The 15,797-nt window shown below is 42.1% G+C and overlaps 1 protein-coding gene across 2 annotated transcripts in view; it reads right to left on the reverse strand.

Moving 5' to 3' along the window:
- Positions 1 to 12,724, reverse strand: part of LOC129817415 (protein enabled homolog) — a 152,650-nt gene extending 139,926 nt beyond the window's left edge. The window contains exon 1 of one of the 2 annotated variants that reach the window (XM_055872623.1): positions 12,336 to 12,724. In XM_055872623.1, the coding sequence (XP_055728598.1) occupies positions 12,336 to 12,340 (5 nt within the window). In that variant the 5' untranslated portion in view covers positions 12,341 to 12,724. Of the gene's footprint in view, positions 1 to 3,617; positions 4,108 to 12,335 lie in introns of those variants that run through there. The other variant, XM_055872621.1, reaches the window with a different exon arrangement.
- Positions 12,725 to 15,797: the final 3,073 nt, after the last annotated feature.

Genomic DNA, 15,797 nt, shown 5'->3' on the forward strand with positions numbered 1-15,797 from the left:
GTGGACCCCAACCCCTATGTGGACCCCAACCCCTATGTGGACCCCAACCCCTATGTGGACCCCAACCCCTTCTATGTTGAAAAGTATTCCACATTAACTATTCAATGCAATTATTTTTGTGTATGATAGGATTTGTGCAATTTAGTTTGTGTGTTTGTTGTTAGCAATAACGTAATAAATCGATTCACTTTAATTTGCATTTATATACTACAATGCATTTCTATGTCTTTGTTACTTCTTGATATTTATGGGTCTTATTTTTGTATATATTTTTATAGTCTTAAATGCTGTGATTATTTGTGTTGTTCCAAATGTCTGTATGGCATATGGCATTGTATGGCGTCCATGGAGCCATACAAGCTACAACCGCCACTGCTAAAGGGTCAGTGAATCAGGAGTGTAAACTGCTGTGGGCTAGTAGGACGACGTGTCACACACTTTCACTGACACCCCACCGTTGCGCTGAGAGGCCGTCATTAAGCTTTGTGACAACATTATTGATCATTCATTCAGCCAAGTTGTATGTTGGATATGCACATAAGTACTGGATATAGAAAGGGCTGAGCAGATCTCTGAATGTAGATAACATGAAACCGAATATTCATACAAGGAGAACTTTGTATTGGACCTGAATGTTTACTAGCTTTATTACATCCTCCATGTAGAGCAGCAGTAGTGTAGCGGTATGTTAGGAGTGTGTAATGTGGCAGTAGGACTGTGTTTCCCTTTGATTATCCTGACCCAGTAGTGCTTAGTGATTTCCTGTGGGGCTTCACATGGCTCTCTCTCTGTCCCTTAGCGCTAACAGTGTCAGATCACACACACTGACACAGCCTCTTAGCAAGGCAAGGATCTAATCACATGGACACTTGGCTAAAGGACTGAAAAATCTTGTCACATTTTAACAGACACTAACAGAGGGACAGGAGGTGCAGTGTGGGTAAGAAGGTCCACTGCTGTACAAAGGTCAGGTGGTGTGAGTTTGGTTTTAGTCAAACTCCGGTCGAGTGCCTCTCCTCATAGCTACAGTAGTTAGTACGACAGTGATACCGACTGCTCCGGCTCTTAAACGACATCTATGGAAGTGTTGGCTAAAAGTCTCTAAACTATCCATCATACTGTCATACTATGACATAGCTAAACTAAAACGTATATATGTGACCCGTTTCAGGAAACTAGGCGTATGTCACAAGTCACAACTTCACAGGAGAGCCATTTGAACGTTTTACATTTTTTACGTTTTCTTGTAAATACAAATGCGTTTTTTGGGCCGAAATGCCTGGAGCGTGAACTTTCATGTGCCTTAACCTGTTTGGGCTGCAAGGGGCAGTATTGAGTAGCCAGATAAAAGGTGCCCATTTCAAAAGGCCTCGTACTCAATTCTTGCTCGTACAATATGCATATTATTATTACTATTGGATAGAAAACACTATCTAGTTTCTAAAACCGTTTGAATTATTTCTCTGAGTGAAACAGAACTCATTCTGCAGCACATTTCCTGACCAGGAAGTGGAAAGTCTGAAATCGATGCTCTGTTCTTCTTCCTGCCTATAAATGGGCACGAGACCTATTAGTATACATGCACGTCATACACCTTCCCCTGGGTGTCAAGAGGCTGTGAGAGAAGAAATGAGGTGATTATCTTGGTCTGAGATGGAACACATCATCTTGGAATGACGTGTCCCCCATTTTCGGTACTCTGAAGAGCGCGAGGTGGACAGTGGATTTGCCTTTTGTTTAGCTACCGTTATAGGCGACTATTATCTCCGGCTTTGATTTTATTTGATACCTGTCACCATATCATCGTAAAGTATGTTTTTTCAATATAGTTTCATCAGATAATTGAAATTTTTTCGGGAGTTTTGCCGTGTTCCGTTCTCTTCCGTTTGTTGACATGGAGAGATTCGAGCCACTTGGCTAGCGCACTTGCTAAATGAAGAGGGAAAGTTGCCGTTCTAAATCCAAACAACGACTGTTCTGGACAAAGGACACCTTGTCCAACATTCTGATGAAAGATCAGCAAAAGTAAGAAACATTTTATGATGCTATTTCATATATCTGTCGTAGTCGTCGGCGCCCAAGTGTTCCTGGCTATTGTGCTAAGCTAATATAACGCTACATTTTGTTTCCGCTGTAAAACACTTAATAAATCGGAAATATTGGCAGGAATCACAAGATGCCTGTCTTTCATTTGCTGTACACTATGTATTTTTCAGAAATGTTTTATGATGAGTAATTAGGTATTTGACGTTGGTGTCTAAGTTTTATGGCTGCTTTCGGTGCAATTTCTGATTGTAGCTGCAATGTAAACTATGAATTATACCTGAAATATGCACATTTTTCTAACAAAACATATGCTATACAATAAATATGTTATCAGACTGTCATCTGATGAAGTTGTTTCTTGGTTAGTGGCTATTTATATCTTTATTTGGTCGAATTTGTGATAGCTACTGATGGAGTAAAAAACTGGCGGAGTAAAAAAAGTGGTGTCTTTTGCTAACGTGGTTAGCTAATAGATTTACATAGTGTCTTCCCTGTAAAACATTTTAAAAATCGGACATGTTGGCTGGATTCACAAGATGTGTACCTTTCATATGCTGTATTGGACTTGTTAATGTGTGAAAGTTAAATTTAAAAAAAAATATCTTTTGAATTTCGCGCCCTGCACTTGAAGTGGCTGTTGTCATAAGTGTACCGGCGTCGGGCTGCAGCCATAAGAAGTTAATAACAAACTTGTATGCCATCTGTGAATAAAAGTTTTAAAATTACGAGACTTGGTTAAGCCACAGAAAAAGCCAGCAACCTTCCCACTAGCCATGATTGGCTGAGATAATGAGTGGGCTGGACATGCCGAGAGAGAAGTTTGGATTGGTCTGCCATATAGAGGCTTCTGTCTATTTGAGCTGGTCGGTCTGTGTTGGTAATCCTGTGGAACGTTGTTGTTGTTTTTTTATCGTGTGGTGGAGCTGCACAAGTGTTGCTCGCCACTTTCTGGAGGATCGAGTGGAATTAGAGTACGATAGCTAAAGTAATGGAGAAAACACCCGTCTCCGGATTACATCTTCAAACTAGGAGCAACCGTGGCATGGCGTCCATGACAGGGAGATGCGTGCATCATGCAGGATGATATATACGGCGGATAACATAGTCTAGCTAGCTATATTTCAGATATTACACAATTCTAATTTTGACAGAAAGCAGATTACTTTCAAGCTAATGTGTACTGTTAGCTAGCTAACGTTAGCTGGCTGGCTCCCTAGCTAACGACACGTGTATGAAGTTATTATTCGTATCCCAGAACCGTTTGCTTGCTAGCTAGAGCCTAATTTTAGCTAGCTAACATTAAACCTGGTTGGTTCGCTCCCAGCAGATTCATGCAGGGTAGTAATGACATGATTTGGTACTATGTTTATTGTTGTTTAACTAGCTGGCTCGCTCATTAGCTAACGTTACGTGACGTGTGTGATCTTACACGTTATTTATCTGGCTAGGTTCATTGTTTACCTAGCTAGCTAGCCATCTACCTACCTGTCTTAAGCTAAAAAGTGTACAACACCTGTTGAATATGGCCGGTGTCAGGAAAGGTAGGCAAAAAAAGCATAATGAGGCCTTACGAGTGGTGAAGTGGTCTAAGGCAATGCATCGCAGTACTAGCTGTGCCACTAGAGATCCTGGTTCGAGTCCAGGCTCTGTCGCAGCCAGGAGACCCATGGGGCGACACACAATTGGCCCAGCGTCGTCCGAGTTAGGGGATGGTTTGGCCGGCAGAAATGTTCTTGTCCCATCGCGCACTAGCAACTGCTGTGGCAGGCCGGGTGACACTGACACAGTCGCCAGGTGTACGGTGTTTCCTCTGACACACAGGTCCAGCTGGCTTCCTTATTAAGCGGACATTGTGTCAAGAAGCAGTGCGGCTTGGCTGTGTTTGAGGACGCACGGCTCTCGACCTTCCCCTCTCGAGTCCGTAAGGGAGTTGCAGCGATGAGACAAGACTAATAACCAAATTGGATAACACAAATTAAAATAGAAAATAGAAAACAATGAAATTGCAGAACTGGTTAGGCTGTTTTCATGTTGGAGGTAAACAAAATTGTCCAGAGTGTCAAGTGTGCACTGAACGCTCCGAGAGCGAAACGAGATAGGTGGGGCTAAAGCTGAAGAGGGTGTGAACAATGCTGAATGGGTGTAGACAAAGCAGAGCTCTTCACTAGATACCAAAACATTCAAAGGCCATTTTCTCAAAAGTGGGTTTACAAGGATAAATAATTACTTTCCCATTGTTCTTCAAAAATGCAGTGTATGATACCATTTCGTAGCTTTGAATCTTAACTTTTATCCAATGTAAAAAAACACATTTTCAAATGTTGCTACATAAGACCAAATCCAGGTGGTGAGTCACATATTTAAACCACAAAATATTAGTCAAAAGCATACTTGCTCTCCACAATAGGGGCCTGATGCGTGCTTGGTTTTGATAATAGGTCATTAGAAAGCTCTAGCGTTTCCTGGAATCTCCACCCCTACATAGAAGAGAGGTTAAACTCTGGCGGGGGTGTCTTGGCTCTGCCCCCACAGCTTTTCTCCCACCAACGCACACTAATTAGTTGAGCTTTTCAGGCAGTTCACGCTTTGCTAAAAAGAGGCCCTTTCAGAAGATCTGCTTGTACTTCGCCAGTTCTCTTTCCCCTATAAGTAATGCGTTTCTTTTCTCAATCTTGCGCCGAGCGGTCAGGAAACAAAGGAGCGTGTTCTCAGTCAGGGGAGTTCATGTGTCAAATTATTCTCTTTCAGTGTTACATTCATTGTCACACAAACAAAGGAAAGATGTTTGTACGGGTTAGTTTATTATCTAGGGCATTGTGGGGTTCCTAACTCAATGCCTTCACCTCCACCATAACCTTGGAAGCTTTTCACCACCTCGCTCTTCCTTTAAGACTCAACTTTTTCGGAGGCGAACAGAATTTAGATTTCCCTGCATTTTGTGTTGCCTGGGCAACACCTTCTATGTGGAAAAGTATTCTGCGTTAACTATTCAATGCGCTCAGCATGGAAGACTGCACACAGGCATACGAGGCCGAACAAAGCAAGGCTGCATTACAGAGCTAAACTGCTGGTCTGGCTCATCTGTATGCCTGGATCGATGCACCCTGCTCTCGCTGTTCTCAACAAATTTGTCCTTTAGGCAGGACCATTTCTGATGTATGCCACAACACTGAGAATTCATCAATTGTGAGCAAAGAGACAGATAGCTAAAAATCATGACATTTCCAGTGATCTGGTGGGTCTGCATAATCATCCGTGTCCTCCTCCATACAAGCACAGCTACATCCGCCCTCTACCCATACTGGCCCTAAGCTTCTCACAAATGACAACTTTGCATCTAAATGTCTCCATATATAGTGACAGGGCCATGCAGCAAGGCTCACTGCTGTGCTGCTGATGCGTTCGGCTCCTAAATGGGCTTCAAGTGTTCTACAAGAAGCAAAAGAGAGCAGGGTGAAAAGACAGTAACTGTGTCCAAGCTCTCGGAACTTAGCGCCACCGAATATTATGCAGAGTATGTAAAGTGATGGCTAACATGGACACACACAATCCTAGCAGAGTGCACAGCTCCAGATGCATGGGCACTGCAGTGATTCTAGCCCTATGGGGTATAGTTGGCACTGGAAACAGAGGTCACGTGCTCAAGAGCTAACTGACAGGGATTTCTACCCAAGCTGTAGAGCAAGAGACTGTAGGAGGATAATTGAGAGAGAGACTGCCACACTCAATAACACAGGCTGGCTGCCTACGCTACAGTAGCATGCAGCAGCAGTAACAGGGTGAATAGCTTGCAAGAGCTGGATTAAAAAACACACACACCAGTCAGCGCTCGGCTGGCAGCTCCAGTTGTATTGAAAGATTTCCAGAGACCGCTACTGCAGCAAGGACGACCAACTTGTTTTACAGTCTCCATCAGTAGAAAGATAGTTCTGCTTCTCAAAACACCAGGTTTCAAAGGATCTACAGGAGGCTAACAATACTTTGACGCTGTCATGGATCTGGTGAGCCGGTCGGGTGTTCATTTCACGCATCTGTAGTGGACAGTGACCTGCTAGCTAAGGGTTTACCATGTTAGCAGTGCAGGGGCAGCGAGGGAGCAATATTAATCCTTTAGCCAGCACTGTAGGAGTCTCTGTAGGTCTGCTTTTACTACAGCTTCCGGTCACGTTCCAGGGATCACCAGTCAATCTCCCTAGAGACCCACCCTGCTTTTAGAAAACAGATCAGAGCAAGGTAATCCCATTGTCCAGGCCTGGCACATCGGTTCCAGAGTGGCACTGCTGTGTGGCAGGTGCACCGGCACGCTATGGGATGAAGGCCTGTCTGTGTCAGTGAGCCATACAGACTGCTCCGTGTCAACTCACTGATGTATGGGGTGGGAAGACAGTGTAGGTCCCCTCTAACGTGCTCTTCCCCAGACATTTCTTATTCAGATCAATAAAACATGAATTGATATCAATCGGAGACTTATGAGTCATGTTGCTCATAATCCGCAGTCAGAGTTAAGATGGTGGACGGATGGGAATGGACTGAGGAGAGCATGCAGAGAGATGCACATCTACGACCTGCCACAGGAAATCATGCTTGTTGAGGATCCCACGAGTGCGTCACGCACACATGACTGAGCAGCCGCCATATGCAGCTGGTCACCCAGCACTGCGCTGTCGTAATCACGCACTGACCAGAGAGAATGGGAATGACCATGTCCAAAAAACAATTAGGTCAAATACACTGAGTGTACAAAACATTAGGAACATCTGCTCTTTCCATGACAGACTTACCAGGTGAAAACTATGATCCCTTATTGATGTCACTTCTTAAATTCACTTCAAAATCTGTGTAGATGAAGGGGAGGAAACAGGTTAAAGAATCAGTCTTTAACTTTGAGACAACTGAGACATGGATTGTGTATGTGTGCCATTCAGAGGGTGAATGGGCAAGACAACATATTTAAGTGCCTTTGAACGGCTTATGGTAGTAAGTTCCAGGTGCACCGGTTTGTCTCAAGAACTGCAACGCTGCTGGGTTTCACACTCAACAGTTTCCCCGTGTGTATCAAGAATGGTCCACCACCCAAAGGACATCCAGCCAACGACACAAGTACTGGAAGCATTGTGTCAACAACATGGACCAGCATCCCTGTGGAACGCTTTCCACACCATGGCCCGACTAATTGAGGCTGTTCTGAGGGCACAAGGGGGTACAACTCAATATTAGGAAGGTGTTTTTAATGTTCGGTAAATTCAAGACACACACAAGACCCCAGGGTAACTGATCCCAAGGACAACAGGAGGGGGGTAAAAACCACATTGGGCAAAAGCAGAGACAGCACTAAGAATTTCTTTATAAAACTCTGATATTTCATCTTAGGACTTTACAGCTAACAGGTGTTAGTGGTAAACATTGCTCCAATAAGGTGAATTTATTGACTTACTGAATGCCTTGCCAACATATAAAAATACCTATTCGTTAACCAGTAGAGCAACTTGTCAATTATTATTTTTTCACCTGGGTCCAATCAGGTTAGGGTACGGGTTCGGGGTCCCCCTTTTTACATAAATAAATTGGGTCCGGATCCGATTGTCCTCAGGTTGGACCATAGAAGACCTCTACCGTACACATACAAGACCTGTCAATCAAAACTCTCTACATCAACACCTCTCAAAGGTGCTGATCTTTGGCCCCTGTTATAGATGCCAAGTTTACCTTGCAGGCAACTATTCCATCGCCAGAGAGTGAGAAAGGAGAGTGAGTGTTAGTGTGTGTGTGTGTGAGAGAAAGAGACAGTGGGCTGGGCATATGTAAGGGTTTTATCCCCTTGCCACCTGGCCCAACCACTCAACCCCCACAGCAGGGGGCAGGGCTCATGGTTTCGCTCCATAGGGACAAATGGTAAAACTGTAGGCCGAATACTGTTTCAGGTAAACACACTAATATGTTATTGCAAAAAATTCAGTCAATGTTTTATAGACCGTAATAAATGGTAACTGATATAATTTGTAAGTTCATACCAAAGCAAAGGTTGGAAAACTTGGAATAATACCTCAGGAGGTTAAAATAACATTCCTGTTTTAAAGAGAGAGACGACAGGAAGTTATAACAGAGCTTAACATAACCTATTTCCACCACGGCTTTAAAGCAGCATTTAAAAATGGACTGTTAGCAAAAGCAGCATTGTTCACTTTATAAATAATGCTGCCCTCATAATAAAAGGAAGCCATTATAGTAATCCTGTGGCATTTGACCAAATATAGGAGGCTTAAAACAAAAGTTGTCCGCTTCCTGTTCCATGAAAACTGAATACAATGTTAAAAGCATAATTACAAAAGGGTGACTTGACACTGGTTGTTTGGTATGCAGGCGTTGAGGTACAGCCGATTGATGCTGTGGTACTGAGAGGCCAGTCATTCTAATGGAGGAGAGCGTCCCCCTGTCAGCATACAACACAACGCTCTACTCCAGGACAGAAAAGCGAGAAAGATGTCCAATAAAATTAGACAAAAACAAGAAATTCCTCACTGAGCCTGTCACTTTGGCCTCCTCCAGTCTCCCTGTACTGCGGCAGTAAGTCACAAGGCCCTCTTCACAGAGCTCCACCATGTGTAGAGGAGTGATTCATGTCAGAGAGACAAGGCAAGACAAATCTTCCATATCTTTAACAATGGAGCCAGTTCTGTTTCCTTATTTTACTTGTGGGTTGGCTCAATTAAGTGGCAAAGCAGAGGCATGAAGCACACAAAGGGTGAGGTGGGGTGGGGGTTGAGTGAGTTATCAGGACACACTGACAGCCCTTTGGCTCTGCTGCTACAGCCTGATATAACTCACCATCAAGAGATACGTCACCAGATAAAACTGTGTCCACGCACACAAAGACAGATCATCTAACTTATACCCATTTAAACTGAGCATCACACACGAAAGGTGGGGGTGAAACACAACAGCCAAAAAGGTTTTAATGAAGTCAGTGGATTAAACATTACATGAAATAATTTGAGTACAAAGTCACTTGTCTCCTGTGAATCAGCCCTAATCCTGGTGATTCCCTCCCGGGTCCACTTTCCTTGGACGAACAATCGCTCAGAGATAACTGAGTCTTTCCACATTGAAAGACGGAACTCCTCTGCAATGACGTCAGATAGAGGCCAAAAGAAAAAAGTCTTATAGAAAGGCTGGTTTGCAGTTTTTCGGTGAAATGATGAGAAATGAGAGATTATGGATGGATAGCCAGAGAGAGGGAGGGACAGGGGGATGAAAAAAGCAGAGAGCAGATGGTGGAGGGTCGAGCGGGTGATGGAACCTGAAAACTTCAAAAGAAATCATTGGAGCACAATAACTTCTTTCTTACATCCTACTCTGAAGACTCATGCCACAGTCTTATGACAATCAAATGAGAAATGAGATCCAGTTACTGCTGTTTGGTAGAGACTATCTGTCATTAAAGCCTGGCTTTCCTCTCACTCACAGCTGACTGTGGAGAGACACACACACCTCTGTTCACCCCTCTTGACTGCTGTCTGATGAGCCACTAGCACAATTAGGCTCAAGAAAAACTTGGATCAAATTATTTGTTTTACGATTTAGGGGGTTAATCCATTCCATTAAAAACCAGAGGCTGAATATAATTGTGGCAGTCATCAGGAAAAAAGTATTATTTTTTAAATAGCAGCAGCACTTATACAAATGTTTTTGGTGTGACCAAACATAAAATATGCAATAATTACTCAAATCAACCTCTAAAAGTTCATATTACCCATGGTGTACAAATAACATAGGCTAATAACAATAATAGAGTAAATCTCATAACACCAGCCTTTGTCTTTTAATCACATGAGAGTGGTTGTCTTAAATGAGTAACGCTTGGGGCCATTTCAGTGGCTGCTATTTCTCAGCATCAGTGTGACTGCAAAAGGCTCCTCAAAAGGAAAAGGCAGTCAGGGGTTGTTACATTAACACATCACAGCAAAGTCGCCTGATGCTCAATTATCTAGCAGGACTGATACAATGTCAAGTGTGCTTCACTTCATATGATGCATAACAGACTCGTGGCTCAATTTTGGCACATCATGGGTTAGGGATTTACAAGGAACAAGTACAGTTCAGCATTCATCACTTTGACATAGTGAAGGTGTCTTATGTTGACAGGTCTTTCGGCTTATAGTGCCTGATAAGTTAATGGAGAAAGACAACCTCCATGCTGTCTGTCCTGAGACACACCAACAAATGGCCATGAGTTTGTCAGGCCAGCAGCTTGGCCAGCCAGTAAACCCAAGCACCAACCTACACCTATTGGACAAACCCACCAGGCACATCTAATAGCCTAGCCTCCCTTTTGGCTCTCATGTTTGTTGACTAATGAACAAAAAGAGAAAATAGAAAACAAGCAAGTTGTTAACATAGTAAATGGTGGGTGAAATGGAAGTAGTATTCTGTCATTTACTATTTCCATAGAATACTACTTCCACAATTTACTGTCATTTACTATTTCCATAGAATACTACTTCCACAATGTACTGTCATTTACTATTTCCATAGAATACTACTTCCACAATTTACTGTCATTTACCATTTCCATAGAATACTACTTCCACAATTTACTGTCATTTACTATTTCCATAGAATACTACTTCCACAATTTACTATTTCCATAGAATAGTACTTCCACAATTGACTATTTCCATAGAATACGTCACCCACCATTTACTATTTCCAAGGAATACTTCACTCACCATTTACTGTAATTTACTATTTCCATAGAATACTACTTCCACCATTTACTATTTTCATAGAATACTACTTCCACAATTTACTGTCATTTACTATTTTCATAGAATACTACTTCCACCATTTACTGTCATTTACTATTTCCAATAAGTAATGCGATCACTGATCACCAATGTGGATAAAAATGATTTGAGAATTCCACCAGTGTTTTAGTTCCTTGGAGCAGCCAGAGCCATTGTTAAACGAGGCTCTATTGGAGAGATGCCAGCAGCTGGCCCCATTTAGGACTTTCTCTGAAGGCCACCCCCCCAACACAATGTTGAGTCATGGATCTGAGTAGGGGTCACCCCAGTGGGTCACCCTCTGACTGTGGACCAAGTATTGACATTTGAACTCTCCCTAGCCCACAGACAACTCCCTCCACTACAATGTGATGAGAGCACTAACAATGAGAGACCTTTTTTTACAAACAGCCACAAGGCTATGTCCCTTTTACACTTAAGATAATACACATATATTTATAAACAACTTCTCACTGCTTGAATACAGGCATAGAAAAAATATTATATAAGACTATCTGAGATGTTTGTTTTTGTACCCTGGGATTAAACCTGCAGAGATAACATGGGACACATGAGTGCAGTGGAGTGCATCATCATCAAGCGTGACATAGGTGAGAGAATGACCTTAGAGCACTAACAAAACATTATGAGTTATATAAATCATACTTACCAAATACAGGCTTTGAATTGTGTATAAATATGTTCAATGAGAATACATGTGTTTCTTTCAAGACACAGCAGTCAGTGAGTGCACAACCCGTACGGAATGAACCTGCATATTTTTTATTTAAGTAGGCAAGTCTGTTAAGAACAAATTCTTATTTACAATGACGGCCTATGAACAGTGGGTTAACTACCTAGTTCCGGGGCAGAAAGACAGATTTGGTTTTTTACCTTGTCAGCTCGGGGATTCGATGTAGCAACCTTTCGGTTACTGGCCCAACGCTAACCACTAGGCTACTTGCCGCCCCATAGCCCTGTCGACTTGTCAACATTAACGAAAAATCGGATGTTATAATTAAATGTATTTGTCACATTAATTCTATCATTGTCGTGGATAATCCCCAAGATAATATAACCATTTTTTTTTTATGACAATAAATTGAAACCTATTGACCGTAGCATACACAACCCTAGGGGAAATGTTTCTTTCTGGAGGCGTGTGTAGGTGTGACATTGTATGAAATCATTTGTTTTTCAGTAAACCCTGTAATAAGCAACCCCTGAAAATTGCGCACTACATGTCTTGCTATTTGACATGCAAAGAGGCAACATCCATATCGACATTGCTGCACTACAATTTGCTGTACATGCAGAATATAAAACCATTTGTGCAAGACAAACCACCAAATAACCAAACGAATAACCTGCATTGTATCGCTTCCGAATAGAAACGTTGGACATATAGCTTCACTAAAAGTTAGCTGTGTGAATTTACTTAGATTTTGGCATCATGTTGCATCATTTAATGCTTTTTTTAAATCAAGACTTTTATCAATTACTTACCTCATGATGATTCTGTCACTGGCCTAAAATAGTCTCTTCGTCGAGGGCTTAAAGTGTTATTTGACTGATGACTTATCTCGCAATAGTTTTCAGAAAGTTCGCACTTGAATATGTCACAAAATAAGAATATCAATGTAACGCCGCAGGACGAATTTGGTTCACAGTTACATCCAGTAAAGTAAAAAAAAAAATGTTTTAAATGATTTATCCTACATGATCTAGTGCATCGCGTCACCGTTTATGAAAGTCTAATGAAAGAAAAGAGGAGAAAACAATGGTTTTCACTGCTGAGACTCCAGTCGTTTCATGTAGCGGCAGCGTGCCGCTGGGATCCCGGTCTCTCTGCTTCAACACTGACGCAAAGCTTTTCTCAACTACGTGAAGTACGTACAGACATACAGAACATACAGGGCGACACCATAGAGATTTATAGAGGACTCTAGTTCCCCAAAACGCATTGTAGCATGGGCAGCGCCATCGAGGACTTTCACCATTTTGAAGTAGGCAACTGGCTGAGACTTCCTATGTGTTAATGAAGGATCACATAATTCCATCCAGGTTAGCCAATGCATTATACTTATGAGCAAAAGCTGAATTCCATAACTGCAGATGGCAGTAAATCGCCAACCTTGACAATATACCTGTTCAAACAACACACTCCAGGTGGCAGTATGCACCTTCAGTTTGTTATCATTTTATAAAAGTAGTAGAAGAAGAAAATGGACTACTTAAAATGTTGATTACTTCAATGGCGCTGCCTTTGTGCTCACACACGCTAAAATAGGACGGATACAACATTGAGATCTCTATACGTTTTTATGGGCCACACCCCCTGGGATTATTGAGAGCTCAAAACGCAACAGAGATAGTGCAAACGTTATTTTATACCTCAAGGGGTGCAAGTGCCCCCTTGCGGGATTTTTGAATGAGACCTTTATGAGCGTGTAATAAGCAACCTCAGTGCGCGGCTATGTGGATGTCGCTTATTATTGTCCCCCACGATGAAAACTATGGAGGATTAAACCTGCCATAATTATAAATAAATACACGCACACATAAATAGATAAACAAATGAATAAATACATAAATCCACACATTATTAAATAAATGAGAAAGGAAATACAAAAATACTGACCAAAATTCATAAATTCTCTACATATCTGTATGTATTTAATTATGTATCTGTGTATTATCTAATTATTCAAACTTTAATTCATTCTATTATTTCACATATGTATGCATTCATTTATTTATGTTTTTCTTCCTCCAATATGATAATGAGGGGGTGTCAATCAAATGTCTGTGGGTGGTATCACAGCGTTGTATGAGATCGTCAGTTTCTTCGCAACTTCTTGCATGGAATAGCCCTAATTTCTATGAACAAGAATAGACTGACGAGACTGGCCATTTTGAGCCTGTAATCAAACCCACAAATGCTGATGCTCCAGATACTCAACTAGTCTATAGAAGGCCACTTTTATTGGTTCTTTAATCAGAACAACAGTTTTCAGCTGTGTTAACATAATTGCAAAAGGGTTTTCTAATGATCAATTTGCTTTTAAAAAAAGATAAACTTGGATTAGCCAACACAACGTGCCATTGGAACACAGGAGTGATGGTTTCTGATAATAGGCTTCTGTACGCCTATGTAGATATAACATTAAAAATCAGCTGTTTCCAGCTAGAATAGTCATTTACAACATGCCTACACTGTATTTCTGATCAGTTTGATGTTATTTTAATGGACAAAAAATTTGCATTTCTTTCAAAAACAAGGACATTTCTAAATGACCCCAAACCTTTGAATGGTAGTGTATATCTGTGAGCCTCTCTAGCCTCTCTCTGCACCTGGCATCCACCAAATGCTGCACTCTGTTCCCCTCCAAAATTACAACACTTAACCTTCACATTGCTCCCACATTCACTGTAATCATGTTCCCTTCCACACTAAGCACATATTTTCTTTCCTTTACACTGAACAGCTACATGTCCCATTCTTTGGCATTTAAAACACCGCAATGGGGTTGGGACAAATTCTCTGACATTGAAACTAAGGAATCCTATCTGTACTTTTCCAGGCAAAACCTTCTCAAACCTCAGCAGCACTGATGAGCTTCCACTTCTTTGACCCTCTTTCCTACTGATCAACCTTTTGGTCTCAATCACTCTACCTTCCTTCACACTTTCCTGAATATAATCTATGGACGTATACAGTGCATTTGAAAAGTATTCAGACGCCTTGACTTTTTCCACATTTTGTTACGTTACAGCCCTATTCTAAAATGGATGAAAGAAAAAAAATACTCATCAATCTACACGCATAAACCCATATTAAAAATGAAAAACAAAAATACCTAAGTATTGAGACACTTTGCTATGAGACTCAAAATTTTCCTCACGTGCATCCTGTTTCCATTGATCATCCTTGAAATGTTTCTACAACTTGATTAGAGTCCACCTGTGGTAAATTCTATTGATTGGACATGATTTGGAAAGGCACACACCAGTCTATATAAGGTCCCACAGTTGACAGTGCATGATGTCAAAGGATTTGTCCGTAGAGCTCAGAGACAGGATTGTGTTGAGGCACAGATCTGGGGAAAGGTACCAAAAATGTCTGCACCATTGAAGGTCCCCAAGACCACAGTGGCCTCCATCATTCTTAAATGGAAGAAGTTTAAAACCACCAAGACTCTTCGTTGAGCTGGCCGCCCGGTGGAACTGAGCAATCGGGGGAGAAGGGCCTTCGAAGGGCTCTGACAGAGCTCCAGAGTTCATCTGTGGAGATGGGAGAACCTTCCAGAAGGACAACCATCTCTGCAGCACTCCACCAATCAGGCCTTTATGGTAGACCGGCCAGACGGAAGCCACTCTTCAGTAAAAGGCACATGACAGCACGCTTGGAGTTTGCCAAAAGGCATCTAAATGACTCAGACCATGAGGAACAAGTTTCTCTGGTCTGATGAAACCAAGTTTGAACTCTTTGACCTGAATGCCTAGCCTCACTTCTGGAGGAAACCTGGCACCAGGGAGATGGGAGACTAGTCAGGATCGAGGGAAAGATGAACTGAGCAAAGTGCAGAGAGATCCTTGATGAAAACCTGCTCCAGAGTGCTCAGGACCTCAGACTGGGGCAAAGGTTCATCTTACAACAGGACAATGACCCTAAGCACACAGCCAAGACAACGGAGGAGTGGCTTCGGGACACGTCTCTGAATGATCTTGAGTGGCCCAGCCAGAGCCCGGACTTGAACCCGATCGAACATCTCTTGAGAGACCTGAAAATAGCTGTGCAGTGACGCTCTCCATGTAACATGACAGAGCTTGAGAGGATCTGCAGAAAATAATGGGAGAAACTCCCCAAATACAGGTGTGCCAAGGTTGTAGCGTCATACCCAAGAAGACTCGAGGTTGTAATTGCTGCCAAAGGTGATTTAAAAGAGTACTGAGTAAAGGGTCTGA

The sequence above is a fragment of the Salvelinus fontinalis genome, chromosome 20 (genome assembly GCF_029448725.1).
Source record: "Salvelinus fontinalis isolate EN_2023a chromosome 20, ASM2944872v1, whole genome shotgun sequence".
Classification (NCBI taxonomy): Eukaryota; Metazoa; Chordata; class Actinopteri; order Salmoniformes; family Salmonidae; genus Salvelinus; species Salvelinus fontinalis.